Source organism: Cucurbita pepo, chromosome LG17 (assembly GCF_002806865.2).
Source record: "Cucurbita pepo subsp. pepo cultivar mu-cu-16 chromosome LG17, ASM280686v2, whole genome shotgun sequence".
NCBI lineage: Eukaryota > Viridiplantae > Streptophyta > Magnoliopsida > Cucurbitales > Cucurbitaceae > Cucurbita > Cucurbita pepo.
Window position 1 is genome coordinate 6,141,649 of NC_036654.1, and position 19,906 is coordinate 6,161,554.

A 19,906-nucleotide genomic window follows, 5' to 3' on the forward strand; every position below is an offset into this window, starting at 1 on the left:
AAATAATTTAAAATTAATGTATAAATTCAACTGTCTTTATTTTTTTTTTTTTTTTTTTTTTTTTTTTTTTATTTGAATCAGAAGATAAAGATGGATACATTTTGGTAGCTTTTTTTAAAATAGAAAAACACCCATTTCGGTAGAGATTTAACTAAACATTAATGACTAAATTAATTTAATCACATGAACCTTCCAATAACAAATTAAAAGTACCATTTTTTCACTTTAATTTTGAAATTTATTCCGTGTAAGGATACTTTGAAAGGTCTAACAATCGCAGTCGTCCAATATTTTTAGGGGGAAAATGGTACTTTTACCTAAAAATTAAAACGGAGGGTGCCTAATCGTAAAGGAGGGTCTTATCTCCGCTGGAACTACGAAAACCCTCGGAGTAAGAAGGTTAAGGAGTAGGTATACATGTGTTTGGTGAGTTTAGACTTATTGGGTATTCTTAAAGGTGTAGTATTTAATAGGAGTATACACACCATTAAGTTATACCTCATANAGTATTTAATAGGAGTATACACACCATTAAGTTATACCTCATAAGGTGGGGGCAAAAGGGAGAGTACTTTTTACAATAAAAATTTTAATTTATGTAATGAGTAAAAGAACAGTCTATGAATCATAATTATCATACGCACATCATAAAGAAAAGGAAAATTGAATTCATACATCCAATCGTGTTGTAAGCAATGAACAGTTGAAAGCAGAAGCGTCATCTCATAAGGAATGAAATCATAAACATCGTTCCAAATCAGGCTTTACTGACTCTGTTCTTTCACCAGAAGGCAAGCTTCTACTTTTCTAGAAAAGAAATTCAAGAGGTTCCGCGTGAATTTAGTTCTGTAATCAACAAATTGAAAAGGAAAAGGGAAAAGGAATTTGAAGAACGAAGAACAGAAGCCAAAGGCTACACAAATTATGTCTAATTCAAGAATTCATTCATTGAGTATTTTAGCGTAACCGTACACAGGAAACGAAACATTCAAATTCTAAAAACAGAGTGCAATAGAAAAGTTGTGGTAGAGAAAAACTTAACGTCTAAACGGAAGCGATAGTGTGTTATCCGATCCCCAAACTGCTTCACAAATTCAACGCTCATGCCCGATCCAATCCTCTTTCAATTTCGATCCGAAGCCGGAAGGTCTCTTTACGATGAATAGAATCCGATCATCTTTAAGGTTTCTTATTGTTATTCATTTTTTTTCAATTCATTTCGGGAAAATCCTTTCAGTTCTTGTTCTTAAGAAGAATTGATCGAAGTTCGGCAACATCGATCTCATCGCCGCGATTCTCCGGTCGGTAATAGCCAGTGGCAGGATCCGGCACCCAAGCAACCTTCTCAGACGATCCAACAACCTTCTCCTCTCCCGATTTCTTCAACATATTACCACTCCTCGCCACAGAAACACTTCCTCCTTTAACCGCACTCGACGCAACTCCTTGCGAAGCCGCCGCATAACCACGCCTAAACAAACAAACAACAACCAAAATAAACATCGACAAAAAAGAAAATAACACTACAATCGAGACAGATCCAAGAAAAACAGGAAATACCGGCTGAGAGCGGAAGAGAAGCCATCAGAAACAAGAGCGGAGAGGACCTTAACGTTGGAGAAAGAGCGAGCCATTGGAAACGATTATAAAAAGCAAACAATCGATCTCGGAACACGCTGCTGCTTGTGGGGAAAGATTTTCGTCGGAACAAGATTGTTTCTCGAGAAAATCTTCCACAGCAACGAGGAGAAATCTCTTAGAGGACCGGATCGAGCTTTTTCTATGTGTATGAAGCAGTTTTCTTTTCTTTCGAAAATGGAGGTGATGAAGGAAGATGGGGCAGTGAGGGGTTTATATAGAGGTAATTTGTTAGGGTTAGAAATGGAACTCGTCAAAGTAGGCGGGAAGCGCGGTTAATCACACCCGTACACGTGGAGGTACGAGATGCGGCAGTTGGGTTGGGGTTTTGGTTTCTGCGAACCTTCTTTGTTTGTGAAAGAAACAAAGGTTCCATTCAGATGCCAGCTTGGTCAACTATGGTCAATTTATTTTTTATTCTTTTGACTCGACCGGGATTCGAACCTATGTGATCAATTTCTTTCCTAAAAGAAATTAGGTCATTTTTATTTTATTATTTTTTTAGGTAAACAAATAGTAAAAAAAAATTCGAATATTTTAGTTGTTCATATATGTTTTAACGTCCAAATTAGGCTCAAATTGGCGGAGATAGCCCCAGGGAGGCTTTGATGTCCCGGGGTCACAAACCAAGGAATTCATTAGCCGTCGTTGGACAGTAAGGGTCGGAGAAGAACAATCACTCCTTTTTAAAACTAGCATTCTTAAGATCGAAGAGATAGGCAAAAAAAGGGGGAAAGGTCTCTGTTTTGGGTTCTCGTATAGCTGTATTCCGCCAGACTGCAAAAATCCATAGTTAGAATGAGATTTCAACTCAGTACCTTTTGAGATTTTGAGAGTAATTGCTCTTTATATAGTACGACATGATGAAGTTATTGTCCATCATTTGCCTCAATGGTAGAATGAGTCGGGAACTTGAGAGACGGTGGTTTACCTTGTGGTGGATGTCAGCGGTTTGAGTCTGCTAATCTCCAACTTGTGAACTTAGCCGATACAAAACTATACGACAGTATTCCATTTTTTTGTTTCCATAGTTCAATTATCTATAAACTGATCGGCTTGGAAAATTTATTTATGTTTTTATTGTTTTTTTCCATATAAATAGAAAGACACGTCATAAATTCAATTATGTGTTAATAGAAATAACTTGAGATTCTGACTGATTTAATATTTTAAAAATTATATAAACAAAATTATAAATACTTAAATACAAGGTCGGAAACTATTGGAACCAAAATGAAAATATGATAGAAACATGTTTCACATGTATATTAGTTTTCCTTATTTGTCTCTAATATAAACAACGTTTAAAACGTCTGTACCTTATCTAGGTAACGTCAATATATTTAATGTAAGATTTTTTAAAAGTATAATATTAATAATAAATATAATTACGTGAAACTTTTTAAAATTTAAATATATATTTAAATCACTATTAAAAGTTTAAAAATTTAAAGATATTATTGAAAAAAAAATTAAAAATAATTTTATTAATTTACTGTATTAAAATAAAAAATTTAAAAAGATTTTGAGAGGTGGGAGGCGAGAATTGCTCAGCCCGTTCAGCACAGCCCATTTTGCTGGTTTAGGTTCATTGCACCTTTTTAAATTTTATTTTATTTTATTTTATTTTAGAATTTTTTAATTTTTATGTTCCTTATTTCATTCAAAAGTCCAAATCATATATTTTATTTTTAAAATTACGCAATTATTTTCTTTTTATTTTAAACCCTTCTTTAACATATTTAATTAAAACAAATTAGTATATATTTCCGTTAAAAAAAAAAAAACTAATATTGGCAAGTCATATTAAATTTAGATTTAATTTTTATTTTTGAAATTACTTTTAATAAATGATATTGAAATTTAATGTGATGTGATTTAAGCTAGAAAATTTGCGCGACATTAATGAACTATTATTTTCAAGTCAAATTACACATAATTGAAAAAACGTCTACCAAGTTGCATATAAAGTCATAATCACACACGAAAAATCAATACCTATTTCTATAAAAAAAAATATATGAATTATTCAATTATTTAGAAATACAAATATTTAAAAATATCGGATAAAGATGGCCAATTATTATTATTTGTCTCCACTTACATTTTTTATTAGCACATTTTAATTATTGAAATCATTACAAACATTTACTTTTCCTTCTAATGTCATTTTTGTAAAAGCATTTGTTTAAAAAATATTTAAATAACTAATTAATTTATAAAAATAAATAGAGTAATATAATAACAAAATTTTAAATGCTATTTTATTTAGAGGTAGCGAAAAAAAGGCAGAAAGCAAAAAAAAAAAAAANNNTATATATATATATATATATATATATATATATATATATATATATATTGAAAATCGTCAATTATTTAAAAATATTTATATTTTAAGGAAATTAAGGAAATGACCCTTGGGAAATCGGTCCAGGGGTGGTTTCCAAAGGCCAATTTGGGAATTTTATTTTAAAATAAAATAATAATAATAAAGCCGCGGAAACCGGACAGCAGAGCCTCCGTTTCAAACCAAACAAAGATGCGGCGTTCTTTCAACGCCGTTTCTTTTTCTTTTCTTTATTTTTATTTTTTATTTTTCTCTGACATTTTATTTAAATTATTTTAAAATGGAATTGTCGATGCTTTTGTGGCTAAGAATCTGACATTTTCTTTAACATTTTAGATTCCTTCGCAATTAAAAATTATTATTTTTTATTCCAATGTAAAAATATTTTGTAGGTAGAATTTTTTTATAGGGAATATGGCTTATCATTTATATTCATAACAAATAGAGTCTAAATTATTTCTTATTTTTTTTTATGTATTTTTCAATAATATAACAATAATTTTTTATAAACATATATTTTTAATAAGAAAAATAAACTAAAAAAATATTAAATAGATCAATAAAATTTAAAAAAAATTAACTAAATTAATTTTATATTAGAAAAAAAAAACAATAAAACAATTGGCTCTATTATTATTATTATTATTCAAATAAGTTTTGACTTTTCAAAACCGTAATTAACCTTCTAAATTGGGTTTAATTTACTGATTATTTGCATGTTAATCATCACTTTTGCTTCTTTTATTATTATTATTTATTTATTTATTAATTATTTCTTCCCCAAAAGTAAAGCAAGGGACAAATTCAATCATATTTAATTTCAACTGTCATAATTTAATAATTACATTAATTTTAAAAATAGAGAAGTGTTATTAAAATTATAGGAAATTAAAAAGTTGACCTAAAAAATTAAATAAATTAGTATGGCACCTAGCGGTATATAGCTTATTTATTTTTTTAATCAAAGTCCAAACCTTATCCCTTCAAAAAAAAATGTAAATAAATATGTGGCCGTTAGGACAACGAAAATCCATATATATCACAAAAGTGACTCCGTATATCATAAGCCAAATGTGACTCTTTTTTGAAAATGACGCTTTTATTTTATTATTATTTTTTTTTTTTAATAAATAAAGGCTTAAATAATTCTCATTCGTACTAACTTTTTGATAAAAATTTGACACATGATGTCGTATGTCGATTTTATAGTAGGGATGGATATTTGTTTAGATATGTTCTGTAACAACGGATTTGACACCTTATGGCCCTAGTATTTTCCTACATTATTTGCAACAGGGAAAACTAATTACACTGACTAACCCTAGTCCTTCCAACATGTTTTGTCTCTATTCATATGCATCTTATAAAAATTATGCTTATCCAAAGAGTTCCTACCTTATCCAAATGTGTACTTTATTGGTATAGACAGTAACTGTCAAATTTTTAAAGTATTTTTTAATCGTCCTATTCTCAGATCGCTCTTATTCGAATGTAGTCTCGGTTTATTCATGTACCTCTCACTTACTTGGATATCACATGTCAATTGAGTTATTGCTCGGGTCAGTTTGTTTGAGTATGTATTTGGTACTACCACCGTCAAACCGTGTATTTAGTTTTCCAAAATATTTAAGATTTGGAGATGAAAATAAATGATTTAAATTTAAATAAATATAAAAATAATTACGTCACAAAAAATTAGGCATGCTAATTCATGGGCAAGCAAAGGTGTCGCCACTAGAATTCGTGGTGGAGAATTTTATAATTAGTTTATAAAGGAGAGAGAACAATTTTCACCCACATATTTTGATAGATAATATAAATTTTAGGTATAATGATACAAAAATACCTGTCATTTATTTTTAAATTTATAATAACATCGTTATTTTTTTTATAAAATAATTCAAAACTACGAATATTATTTAAAATATTAATGACATAATAACATCTAATATTAAATATAATTATGACAACAATAAAAAAAAAGAAATTTATATTAAATTTATAGTTTAATCTAATTGTGGGTAAGATTTTGAGTAATTTTTAATAAATTTTAATTTTTTTTTTTTTGCTCGTTATCATATGAAATCGAATCAGTAAAAAAATTAACGTAGTTATCATTATCAAATCTAGTAATATTTGTATATAATTTTTAGAATTTCAAAATAAATTATTTAATGTAATTTTTTAAAAAAATAATTTTGTTTATAGAATTGAGGTTTTTATTTTATTGCAAAAAATAAAAAAATATTGATAAAATATCCGCATAAATGGATAATTACAAATTTGCCCTTATTTAATATATAAATTACATATCATTAACATGGGAGAGAGGAAGAAAGTGGGAGTTGGAAAAGAGGAAATATCTATTAAATGTCATGTCCACGTCATCATACATCTCCTTATGAATAATTGTACGTTTTGACTTTATAACAAGTTGACTTCCATTAATTAATTAATTAATTATATATATATATATATATATACGCTATAATGTCATTAAAATATATGTTTTATGTGTAATAAATTAATTATTTTTTTGAAATTTTTAGACGTAAAATTCATAATTTAAAAATATCTTTAAAGTTAAGGACTAATTAGATATTTTAAAATTTTTAATTTACTTCTTATCTCCTTTTAACTAACAACACTATGTAAAGGAGATAATGGTAATTTCAATGGAGAATGGATCTTTCAGGGATCACGTGAAGAAATAAAAGTAGCATATTGGGGATTCTATGGAAATAAATTTGGTTTAAATTAAAATAAATAAATAAACTATTTAATTTATGGAAAAAAAAAATGGTTTATATATATATAATTTTCAAACAAAAAAATTTAGAAATTATTTAAGAAAAATTGAAATATATTTTTAAAAGCTAAGGTATTAAATTATTAAATTAAATTAAGGACGATAAAAATAAATGGTTCATATTTATCCCTAATATTTCTCAATTTAATTTAATTTTTATTTTATTTTATTATTATTATTTTTTTTTTTTTTGTCAAAAAGAAGTTAAAAGATATTGATTAAAATTTATATTCTTTATTCTTTAAGTCCAACAATATGTAAGGAGTGAATATTCAAACATTTGATGTTTGATCTCACCGAGTCAGATTAAGTTTATGTTAGTGAAATTTGTGTGGTTAACACGAACCCAATTCAATTAGTTAAAATATCAGTAATTTTTTTTTTTCAGACATGAACAAACTCAACTAGTACAAATTGTTGCTATAGTTTTTTATAGATGTGGAAATCGATACTCGAGGTATAAATAAATAAATAATTAATTAATTAATATTGTGAAATTTTAGGAAGAACAATAAAAGATTAAAAAAAATTCATAAACCAAAATATATTTGAAAAGTAAGTTATATTAAATGATATTTACGAAAATTTACAATTTCTCTATTTTTGAAATTGCAATCCAAATTATTATATTGGGCCAAGAATTCGTCTGACCCGCAAACAGGCCCATTTCGAAATGTTGACCCGCCCGACTATTTGCTTGACAAAAAATGCCAAATATTCGCTTTATTTATTTTTAAATGTATTTGTGTACATTTTAAAATAAACAATTTTGATTAAAAGTATTATTATTCCGAATATAAGTATAGAGGCTTTTATTATTACATTTTATTTTACCACTTTTGAAAACAATATTTTAATAAAAATTATTTTTAATCTGACCTGTACATTTTAAATTTCCCACCAATAACTCCTCATAGGTTATGGAAAAATAGCCTCCATTCTTAAAATTAGTGAAATAACCCTCTCAAAACTCTCTCTCTCCATGTATATTTATGCATAAAAAGTGAGTGAGACGGAAGAGGGATTCGACGTAGTCGGGGACGGAGGTTCAGGTAATGGAGAAAAATCTCTCAACACTTTCTCGATCGTTTCTCATTCATCGTTTAAATTAGAATTCTTCACTAATTTAGAGCGGGTCTATGTGTTGAGGATTATTGAGAGTGAGTCCCACATTGGTTAATTTAGTGAAAGATTATGAGTTTATAAGTGAAGAATACTATCTCGATTGAAATGAGACCTTTTGGAAAGTCTAAAGCAAAGCCATAAAAGCTTACACTCAAAGTAGACAATAGCATACCATTGTAGAGAGTCGTGTTTATCCCTCCATACGTGGATATATAAATTATAAAGTTGATAGTCGATCGAAGGCTTACTATTATATAAGCTTAATTTGACTGTAAATTGGAAGCTGAAGAAGGCTAGGGCAAAATTGTCTTTTCGCTACAGTCTGAGTGCTATATTTCTCATTTGAAGACAAAGCGAAAGCGCTTTTCCCTCGGTGTCCATGAATTTTATGTAAATGTTACTGCAAGGGGAGTGTCGGAGCTCGTCCCAGCGAAAATGGCGAACAGGCTTAAAGTGGATGAACTCCGAACTCAACTTGCTCAACGTGNTTTTTTTTTTTTTTTTTTTTTTTTTTTTTTTTTTTGAATCGTATTCTTCTTCAGCTTCCGATGACTGTAATGTTCGTGTTTGTTTTTGGTTATTAAGGTTCGTCGCCTGGAATCTGCCATTCGTGAAGAGGAAAATTCGTTGATAGATAAAGATGCTGCTGCTGCTGCTGCTGTTGGTAGGAAGAGAAGGGGGAGGCACTCGGAAGATTCGAATGGAAGTGACTTAATCAGTGATGTTGAGAAGTTACGGGAAATGAATGTACAGCAACTGCGAGAAGAAGCGGTTCGTCGTGGAATTTCTTCCACTGGTTCAAAGAAGGAGTTGCTGAAGAGGCTTTGTGAAGAATGTGAGAAGGAAAAAGAGGATGAAGCGGTAGATGAAAATGACGGTATATCGAATTTTATTTTGGTTGAAGTGATTTATATTGAGAAAAATCAATTGCGTTTGTTTCCTAGTTACTTGTGTATTGGCGTGTTTAGATTAGTTAGCGAACCGAAGCATGTAGTTCCGTTAGAAGCAAATGCTGCGAAACCTGTGGTTAGAAGCTAATTTAGTAAGTTAACCTACAGATTTCAATCATCAAAACATAGAAATTGTAAATTATGAGTCGGAGTCTTAATGTATCAGGAGTGTCGAACATAGAGTTTTGATGTTGGTAAAAGGAAAATGTTCACAATACAACAATATTTTAGAAACAGCGGTCATTACCAGTCTATATCATTCAATTAGGGGAATTTATTTTTCGTGCTTTGTTCACAGCAAACAAGGATGGAAATGTTGGCACCAAGGAAAAGATTGTTACAGCTACCAAAAAGGGTTCAGCGGTGCTGGATCAGTGGCTTCCAGATGAAATCAAGACGCAGTATCATGTTTTACAAGTGGTAAGTCCCAATAGTTTTAAAATACATATCTCCGACTAACTGGAAAGTTGATGTCGGAATGCAAATCATAACTTTTGACATGTTGTTTTGTCTTCTAAGCATGAACGGCAACCATTGATTTGCAGGGTGATGAAATCTACGATGCCATGTTGAATCAGACTAACGTTGGAAACAACAATAACAAGTTTTATGTGATTCAAGCACTTGGTAAACTTTTATCGTTTCTATGAACATAGTTTACTTGGGTCAATTTTGATTTAACAGTAAATGTGGTGTGTTTGAAGTCTGAGGGATGTCTTTGATAGGAATGCTATTAGGATAGAATTAGGAATGTTATTAGAGTACTGAGGGCATATTAGTTTTTAGTTAGGGAAGTTGTTATAGTGAATTGTTATAACTGAAATGGGGAGGAAAGGAGGAGGGTAGGCATTCATTTAGTTAGCTTAGACTTGAGTGCAATCAAGAGAGGGAGAGTTCAAGTACCTTGAATTACTTGGTTTATATTGTAGTTGTTTCCTTTTATATTGAAATATCATTTTGGTTCTGTTTGGGTTCATCAGACACCAAAAATCTCCCAATATTTTTGACCTGGGTTGAGCAAGAATATTTGAGAATTAAAATTTGTAATGCTGGGCCACGTGGATGAACAACTGCTAATTATTATAAGAGTTCTCAATTGAAATATGATCATAAAAAACAATGGTAAGTTGTGGAAAATAGGAGATGAGGATGTGGGAATTGAAGGTTAACATGGAACCTTTCTTGAAGCTTATAGTAGGTTTCGGATCTTCCTTATAATCATTTGTTTTAAGATGATAGTATGATACATGATTTAAAAAAAATATTAAACTGCACTTTTTAAATATTTGGATGTATAAAGATTTTGATACTCTATATTTCTTTTCTTAATCTTATAGTAAATAATTGTGTTATCTCAGCTTGTGACTTGTTGGTGTCTCTTTCCTTGCTTTTTAGGATCTTGTTATGAAAAAATATGTTATTCTCTGGTTTATTTCAGCTTACCATTCCACAAATACGAGCTCATTTCTCTTCTAGAAAAAGGATATGATTTAGGGCTATGAGTAGATGAGTTGTTCGAACAAAATTCCTGCATCTGATCACACAGGAGAGTTTTACTGCTTTGGTGTAGATTTTTTTTTAAAAAAATTTCCAATACAGAGACTGTAGCTTGCATTGTTTTCCCAAAGGGAAAATAGATAAGGCTTTAAGCTCAACTCTTAAAGATTATAGAACTTTAGATTTTATAGTTGAATAAGATATGACAGTTTCAATGAAGGTTTTCTTTCTTTCGTCTTGGAATTTCATCTATTTGTATATGATACATTAAGTGCTGGAACTTTCATCGTTTGCAGAATCTGATGGTGGCGGTACTTACATGTTTTACACCAGGTGGGGAAGAGTAGGTGTGAAGGGACAACTCAATATACAAGGTCCTTACACATCACAAGAAAGTGCAATACTGGAATTTGAACAAAAATTCTTTGCTAAAACCAAGAATAATTGGTCTGACAGAAAAGATTTTATTTGTCACCCAAAGAGTTATACCTGGCTGGAGATGGACTACAGCGAAAATGAAAAAGAATTATCAGTAAGTGGTCACAATTCCAAATGTTTTTCATTTTATTTATGAAGGTTGAGAATCTCAAGGTTCATGTACTTTAATTTGGTATTGACTTCCTTTACTCAGCACATTAGGAGTGAAGCTATCTTGCCAAGTATGTAGTAGGAACATTGGAATTAAAATGCATGAATAAAAGATTGTTAAAGAAAATCTTGTTTCAGTAAAAAATGCATCTTCAATTCTTTCACGGATGTCTTGTAAAATAAAACTTTGGGTCTAATCATTAAATGGAGCCATTATATCTTGCTTCCAATTAGGGTCCCTGCGCTGGCAATGACCTTGCTTTATAAATAAGAACACTGCTTTCCTTGCACTCTCTTCATTTAGACCTTTCTGCTCTCGCAAAAGTGGGAAGTACCAACTAAATAGAGTGAGAATAGGAGCTGGAGACAATGGTTCTCCATTCTTCTAAAATTCTCTACGACTGGGGATTCCTTGCTGTGAAAAGATTCTCCATGAGGAATTTTCTTAAATGATAAGACGTAGAACCTTTGGTCTAAAATAATTAATCAACTTTTTGTTAACTTATATAGAAAAAATAACAGAATTCATTGGTATAGAGATTAAGATATTTGAGTAGAGATGCAATAGTAATTATTATCTGTTGTACTTCAGAAAACTGGAGAAGGGTTGATGTAACCCATCATTGTCCCACAAATTGAAATGTAGAAAAAATTGTCATTGTCTCATCTTGTTCACGTTGAGATGAGAATTGCACATCCCACTAAGGTTAATTTCTATAGGAAAAAGTGACCTTTGTACCCAAAATGAAAATGAAGTTAATATTGTGCTTCTTCTGGTTCCATTGTTGACTTCAGGTCAATGAGAAATGTGGATCTACTTCAGAGATTCAACCTCGCGAAACACAACTTGAGCCACGCATTGCAAAGTTTATCTCTCTCATTTGCAACATTAGTATGATGAAGCAACAAATGATGGAAATAGGTCAGTTGACCTTTTTATACACTTCCAAATTTTTTCCTCCTAGGTACCAGATTTATATTAGATATGAAGAAGATTATGCTTTATTAAGTCATCCATTTTAGAGTTCTTTTTATTTTTATTTTTTATAATGAATTAATGTGTAGAACTGCCTAAAGAGAGATCTTTTCAAATTTCTAAATGGAACTTGTGTTTTAATGATCCTAGGGTACAATGCTGAAAAGTTGCCACTTGGAAAGCTGAGTAAATCTACAATTTTAAAGGCAAGTACTTGATCTGTTGAAATTTCTTATTTGCTTATGTTTCAACAGGGTTCTTGAGTTTATCGGATATGTTATACTTTTCTGTATTGTCATTTGGAATTGGAAGTCTGCTTCAAAATGAATGACTTGTTCGTACTAAGTTACCAATATTAATGCGCTCACAACTTCAACGTTAAGAAATACTTGCTTCCACTTATTATGACAAGCTTAAGAAACTGTTGACATTCTAAGTTCTTGGACAAAGTTAAGATACAATTGCCACGTGTAATATTTTGTGATGGGAATCTCTTTTATAAACATTCTAAGCTATCCATTAGAACAATGCATGCTTGTTGTTGTTGTTGTTGTTTTTTTTTTTTTTATAAATTTTTTTTGTAATTTTTATAACAAAGTTGCATCGCTATATTTGATAGATTGATTATCATGGAACTAATCGGAATTTCACCATATCTCTAGTGTGTTTGGTATAATCTGACAAAGATGTCTTTCAAGATCATGCTGTTAATGTTGTCTAATGAAAATTATAAAACGTGAATGTGATTGAATAGGTGCTGGCACTTATGTGGGTCTTTAAAGAAATTGGCTTTCTTGCACTTAGAACGTAGGAAGATGCTTCAAATTTCGAGAAATATTTGTCACTAAAGTACTTTGTGAGATTACATGCCGGATTCTTAGTTTCTCGTCCTTATCATGGATTCTTGGTTTAGGAGTGGAATAGCGTTTTCTGTTCATTAGTTTTCAAATTCCTGATTATACTTTTGGTGGCATAACAAGATGTTCTGAAGTCAAAGCACATATGGTTGTCTTTGACTTCCTCAATAACTTAGTTAAGTCTTCTATCATGTGTTTTCCTTCAATTTTACCTGCACTGGTCACCTGTCTTTTCTTTTTTATTTATTTTATTTATTCAGAGAGACGAACTTTAGTTTTTAAATTTATAATGCTGTCTCTATTTATTTAGGGTTATGAGGTTTTGAAAAGGATTGCTGATGTGATTGGTCTGTCAAACAAGAGGCTACTTGAGCAACTAAGTGGGTAAGTTTGACCTGATGCACGTTTTCTCATCTGCCCATGTTCACTTTCTCGAAATCTCAAGGAGTACAATAATTCTTCTAATTCTATACCCTGATTTTTCGTATTCAGTTTTGACTTCTGCATTCAAAAGTGTTGCAATTTTTTTTCTGCAGGGAATTTTACACTGTAATACCACATGACTTCGGATTTAAGAAGATGCGTGAGTCCTCCCCTCCCTCTCACCATTGCGTATTGCCTTAATCTAAACTAACAACTAAACCACTACGAAATTTATGATGGCAGGAGCATTTGTAATTGACACCCCTCAAAAATTGAAAAGCAAGTTGGAAATGGTAAGGTTGTCTTCCCTTTACCATTGAAGTACCTATCGTTACTCGTTACTCTAAGCTCTCCAAGCTTTCCACTATGTAGATTTTCCCAATATGAACTAAATAGGGAAATGAAAAACTATATTGAAAGAAACCTTTAAATATTTGGCTGCTATATGATTTTGTTATTTATTGACTTGAAGGTGGAGGCGTTGGGTGNTTTTTTTTTTTTTTTTTTTTTTTTTTTTTTTTTTTTTTTTTTTTTTTTTTTTTTTTGACATAGCAGTGCATGTTAAAACTTTTGTGAATTTTCTGGTCACTGTCTTAAGAACGAAGCATATGCCGATTCCTTTCCTACTGCCTTAGTCAGTATGCAAGTGAACTGAACTACAAGGATTACCATGTCCAAGCGCCTTTCTTAGCTGAAATTATAGAATTTATATATGTTTATAATTCTTACATTCTAAATCTTTTATGATACTATTTCCATGATGCATATTCTTATCTAATAAATTTTTGTTTCTTTTGAAAATAAACTTATAAATTTAGTATTCTTGACCTCTTGAAATTGCTAACTTCCTGCATTTGATGTACGTCCTGACTATACTGTTTTCAGTGAATTATAACATCGTACGATATACTCTAGATCTAGGATTTGTGGAATGCTAGCCAGCTGATTCTATTGCTAGGCTGTATTACTGGTCTGATTCCGTCATTATTACAGGAAGACCCCTTGTATTCTCATTACCAACGCCTTCATTGTGAACTTGCACCAGTTGAAGTTGATTCCGAGGAATTCTCTATGGTAATGATTGTATTTCAATTTGCTAGTTTTATCTTCTTTGGATGGATTAATAGCATTCCTCTTGAGTTCATCTCTACTTGCGCTGGTCAGAAATAACAAGCCTTTGGTTTTTGTGTTTCCTTTGTTTTGTTTCAGGTCTCAAAGTATGCACTGAATACACATGCGAAAACACATTCAAATTATACAGTTGATATTGTTCAAATATTTAGGGTATCAAGAAAGGGAGAAAATGAGCGTTTCGAAAAGGTGCTTGGCGTTTACCTGTGGCATCATCATTTACTTTCTTGTATTTGTTAAAGACTTAATCCTATTTATTAATTACTCTCTTTTACACTGTGAATAGTTTTCTAACACAAAGAACAGGAAGCTCTTGTGGCATGGTTCTCGGCTTACAAATTGGACTGGCATTCTCTCCCAAGGTCATCATTTTTTTTTTTTAGTTTCACTTTTCCTCGCATGATCTTATGCGATTACTTAACTTTGATTTGTGGTTGCTCAGTCTAACTACGGTATGCCCAATGAAAATTGCATAACTTGTCAGGTCTACGCATAGCTCCACCTGAAGCACCTGTAACAGGTTATATGTTTGGAAAGGGGGTCTACTTTGCTGATATGTTTTCAAAAAGTGCAAACTATTGTTATGCATCTAATGTCGCCTCAACTGGTGTTCTTCTTTTGTGTGAGGTAGTTCTTCACCTTACAATGAAGGCTGCAATTTTTATTTTTTATTTTTAAAATTTTCTGGGAGTGAATTTGGATGAGGTCACTAAATATTGTGGGATGGTGTAGTAACTTAAGAATACTTCTTCCTTAACTTTCTCTATATTCCTTATTGAACTGCAGCTAATAATAATATACTTGAAAAGTAGCCGCTGCCCTAAACACCTTCGAGTTTCCCGGGACAAATTCTCAACTGTCCCTTCCATTTACTCACTGAAAACTCCTTCACCAAATTTGCCTTTTAGTGCGTTTACATTATATGGTATACATGAAAAATATGGAAGGTCGAGTTCGTGCATTGTACGAATAATCTATATCAGCTCCTGGCTTTTGGATATCATATTTTCATTTTATGGCTATTTGGAAATTGGTAACAGCTCCAAAGTGGCTCAGCTCATGTGCCACTTGAAATGTTGGCTTTGGAAATTTGATTTGAGTACGACTAATTATACCTGCCCCATGTTTAGTTGTGGTGTTAATTTTATTTATCATTCATCCTTGCTGTGAAGATTACACTAGCCTTCCACTGTTATGATTGAATGTAATAAAATTATTTAGCTGTGAAACCTCTAGGTTGTGCTCGGTGACATGGTCGAACTTCTTGAAGCAAACTACGATGCTGACAAGTTGCCCGAGGGGAAGCTGAGGTTTGTTCCCTTGTCTTTTCAAGCTTATTGACCATGGCATAAGATAACAGATTGCTTTTCATATCATCAGGTCATGATACTATTATGAAAATCACTTCTCGTGAAAATTATTCACGATCGTCCCCTTAAACCGACCTCCTAGAAAAAGTAAACACGGCTCATATATTTTAAATTTTCTCATATAAAAGTTTCATGTATTTGCTTGACTCTTTGTGACCTGTTATTACCGAGGTCTTAGAGAAACTAAACTCATGGTCATTATTACTTAATCTAAACATAGCAAATCAAAACTTAATGCCTGATATTGCAGCACAAAAGGAGTGGGACAAACAGAACCAAACCTCTCCGAATCTTTGACGCTCGATGATGGCGTCATCGTCCCTTTGGGAAAACCAAAACAGAATCAACGTCGTAAGGTACAGTTTTCGTTAATCTAAAGATAAGTTTGCCATGTTTTGCACCAAAATTTTGGTCTGAAAAATCGTTTCTGATTCTCCTCTCAGGGTTCCTTATTGTATAATGAGTATATAGTGTATAATGTGGATCAAATTAGGATGCGCTATGTTATTCAAGTGAGTTTCCATTTTAAACGTTGAAGGGCACAGCACAAGCATTGCCCTTTTCCATCTGCAAGTGCCTCACCCTTAGGTCAGTGTTACTATCTTATGGTGATATGGGGAAGAATCATTCTGTTTATTACCTCATTATATATATTTAAAAAAAGTTATTGCAGATAGCAAAATGTTAGGAGAAAAAAAGAGAGCGAAAGAAAGAAGCAATGTTCAGGTGTGTATGTCATTTTATTTGTAATTTTCTTTTGAATATACTTAATTCATTCATTGATCTTGGTTTACCAAGAATAATATAATTAATCATTTGATTAGGTTAAATCAATAATAATTTATTCAAATATATATTTAATTCATTTTTACAAATAAAATTTTATTAAAGAAAAGAATTACTTATTTTATCTTAATTCAATTAAACTTCGGTAAAAAAAATATAAAAAAAAGTTGACTTTCAATGATTATAACTAATTACTCATTCATTAATATAATCATACTGTTATATTTTATTTTTGAAATATGATATGCACAATTAAATTTTCAATTTGATTATTATATTAATTATTTATAATTAAAAATTTATATACTTTTATAAAAACTATTTATTTGAGGATAATTATTACACTTGATTGCTAAATAAACTAAAAAAATTATCTAAATACGAGAAGAAAAATTGTTAGAATGTTAAACGAAAAGTTGACATGTCTAACTATTGATTTTGTTCGATATTCTTGTGACACTCAAGAAATGAGAGATATATGAATGAATTGAGATCACATCTGAATGAGAGTGATCTTGTGAATAGAATGTCTAAAAAAGGTTTATAGGTGAAAGTTACTACTTATACCAATAAAGTGCAGTTTTCTTTTTTATGTCTCAATTATAAGAACTCTATGGTTAAACGTGTTTTATTTTGAGCAATTTCATGTTAGGTGACCTCTTAGGAATTTTCTTCAGATGCATGTGAGTAAGAACAAAACATGCTGAAATGACTTGTGTTGGTCTATTACAGGTAACATAACCATGTTGTAGGAGAATGTTGGGGCCATTAGGGGTTGAATTTGAATTCCAAATCTTGATTCGAATCTTAGGCATAGGTTAATTCAATTCTAAAGGTTTTTTACACTAACGGTTGTTTTGAAATGACGAAAAATCTTAAGTGTTTTTTGTTTTGAAACGAAAAAGCAGTGAAAGAAATGATGTGTGAATGGGCAACAAGTTAACCCCATTTTTGTTGCAGTGATGGTGTTGGAGAGATCGAGGAAAAAGATTCTATAATCTCTACAGTCAGCTTCCAAAATCAATTGCAGAGACCAAGATTTCAAACCCAACAGGTACACCATTTTCCCCCCTACTTTTTTGTTCTGTTGCTGTTCTTCCTTCCTCATTCGCCACTACCAAAAAAATAAAATAAAATAAAATAAAATTCCCTTCATCAACATGTCCAATTGATTTACTCCTTTAGTTTGATTTAAGCCTATTGAAATCTTGCTTCACTAATGTTAATAGATATGTAAAATATAGCAGAAAAGGGAAGAAACAGATACTCAATTTAAAGTAAATAGAATTCTATACTTGACCTTATTGATATATAGAGTTGTGTAAAAAGCCGTATGCACGGCTTAAAGGGAGATATTTCAATCTTTCAAGACCCACCTAACAAAAAGCCAAAATAAATTATTTCTCTTATAAAAAGAAAATTGATTCTTGAACTCTTTTAATACTCATGTCATGTCGAGGTACTACAGAAGAAAAAATTGCAAGATTCGATTAATTCTAGGTACTATATTCTAAAATGAGTTTCTTTCTAGTTTTTAATGTTTTGAATTTAGTCTAAAGTTTTGTTTTTTTTTTTAAGTTGTTTGACTTGCCTGTTTTTCATGTTTTATCGTAATGAAATGTCCTCTTATGAAATTCGGTCGTTATATGGTAAAGATCCATTTAGTAAGACAATAATGAAAATTTAAAAGGTGTAGAGATTAATTTTTATTTACCGAGTTATGTTCCATTTGAGAAGAGAAAAAGATACAAGTGGCTGTCTGGCTATAGTAATAATAATAATTGATAAAACTTCCTCCATACTCAAAAGCCATGGAACCAAACACGCAATCTCTCATCTCCTCAACATTATTATTATTATTATTCTCATTCTTCAATTCAAATCCTCTCTCCAACTTTTTTTTTTCTGATCTAATTTTGAATTTTCATGGTTAGAGAGAGAGAAAATGAAAAACAGGTTGTGGGGACTCTGACATGTGAGCTATTGCTGATTCAGAGATGGATCCAAAGTTTGCCATTTATTTATTCCAACCAGGTCTGATACATATTCATTTTCAAATCGCATACTCGTATTAGCTAACATGAATTTATTTTATTTAGTTCTATTTTTTTTTTTGTTGAATTCGAAAAGAAAAATTAGTCACTATGAACGTAGTTTAACTGGTAAAATATTATGTATTTTCTTGAACTTTAGAAGGTTTAGAAGTTCGACTCTTTGCATTGTTCTTTTGAAATTGTTTATTTTGATAATGATATATTTCTACGGAGATTTTACGTCATAAAATGTGCGTACAGGGAGAAATTGGGTTGGTGAAGTATTTATGAAGGGAAGAAGAGGCTTGTTTTGTGTCATTTAAAATTTCTTGCATTACAAACAAACACTACACCATAATGAATGAGGGTATGGCATAAACCCTAAACCCAAATATTTTGCTTTTCTTCTCACTTTTTTCTCCCTTTCTTTCTCTCTCTCAAGTTGTTATAAATACCCATTTCTTCTTCTTCTTGATCTTCCATGTTTCACCTTTTGAGAAAGATGAGAGAACACGATTTCGAGGTTTAATGGTGGGTGAGGAAGTTCTCGTTGGAGAAGCAGGGCACGTGCAAGTTGTTTCATTTCTAAACTGTTTGCACGCGCTCCCCTTCTCCAACATGGTCTCCTCACCCTTTTTTTCTTCTTCTTATTACGCGCTCGAACCGTTCATTGTTTGAAAGGTTTTATACTGTCGCATTCAGGTAATTTAATGCTCGGTTTGATAATTACTATGTTTTTTAAAATTTTAAATTTATAAACATTACTTTCACACATAGCCTTTTTTTTTCTATATTTTCTTTCAAAATTCTTATCTCATATTAAAATCTAAAATAAAATAGTTCTTTAATTTTGGGTTTAAGTTTAATTAAATACCAAAAAAGATGACTTGTAAATTATTAGATATAATAATAATGTTTCATATTATTTGTCTCTCAATATTCAGCTCGTTTTCTCTCTCTAGTAGTTGATTCTTTTTACATGTCGATTTGAATATGCTCAATTACCACTCTAAAGATTGATAGTTTAATCTTTTATGACGGGTAATGCCAATACGAGAACATATATATTTTTTACTTTCATAAGTTTGAATAATAATTTAATTAAAGAAAAAAATTAATAATAAGAAAAACAATGATTTAAAACCAAAAGGAAAAAGAGAAAATTTTATGAACGCCGTCTGTGGGGATCGAACCCACGACCACGTGGTTAAAAGCCACGCGCTCTACCACTGAGCTAAGACGGCTTGTTGATGTGCATATTTACACAATTTTATTTATTTATAATTTTCACGTTGTTTTTTTTTTCGTTATTATTATAACACATTTTAAAATAATGAAGACGATTTGTTTAACCTATTAAACATTTTTTAAAAATT

The 19,906-nt window shown here is 30.9% G+C and overlaps 2 protein-coding genes and 1 non-coding gene across 3 annotated transcripts; 1 reads left to right on the plus strand and 2 right to left on the minus strand.

The window, feature by feature from the left end:
• Window positions 1-914: 914 nt before the first annotated feature.
• On the minus strand, window positions 915-1,827 carry LOC111778086 (indole-3-acetic acid-induced protein ARG2-like). The gene is made up of 2 exons (XM_023657731.1): window positions 1,561-1,827; window positions 915-1,471 (listed from the first exon to the last, which is right to left on the minus strand). The coding sequence occupies exons 1-2, from the start codon at window positions 1,632-1,634 to the stop codon at window positions 1,234-1,236; spliced, it is 312 nt and encodes a 103-aa protein (XP_023513499.1). The 5' UTR covers window positions 1,635-1,827; the 3' UTR covers window positions 915-1,233.
• A 6,449-nt stretch (window positions 1,828-8,276) lies between these two features.
• On the plus strand, window positions 8,277-18,721 carry LOC111778172 (poly [ADP-ribose] polymerase 2-like). The gene is given in 21 exon segments (XM_023657854.1): window positions 8,277-8,406; window positions 8,470-8,796; window positions 9,168-9,289; window positions 9,415-9,496; window positions 10,663-10,898; window positions 11,750-11,876; window positions 12,081-12,136; window positions 13,098-13,171; window positions 13,324-13,370; window positions 13,454-13,503; window positions 13,683-13,695; window positions 14,169-14,284; window positions 14,420-14,530; window positions 14,628-14,703; window positions 14,826-14,968; window positions 15,578-15,651; window positions 15,962-16,067; window positions 16,155-16,299; window positions 16,385-16,437; window positions 17,458-17,551; window positions 18,434-18,721. Coding segments are annotated over 18 exon segments (1,905 nt in total). The 5' UTR covers window positions 8,277-8,354; the 3' UTR covers window positions 16,248-16,299; window positions 16,385-16,437; window positions 17,458-17,551; window positions 18,434-18,721.
• Window positions 18,722-19,702: 981 nt separating this feature from the next.
• On the minus strand, window positions 19,703-19,774 carry TRNAK-UUU. The gene has a single exon. It is a non-coding gene; the product is annotated as a tRNA-Lys (tRNA).
• Between the last annotated feature and the right edge of the window lie 132 nt (window positions 19,775-19,906).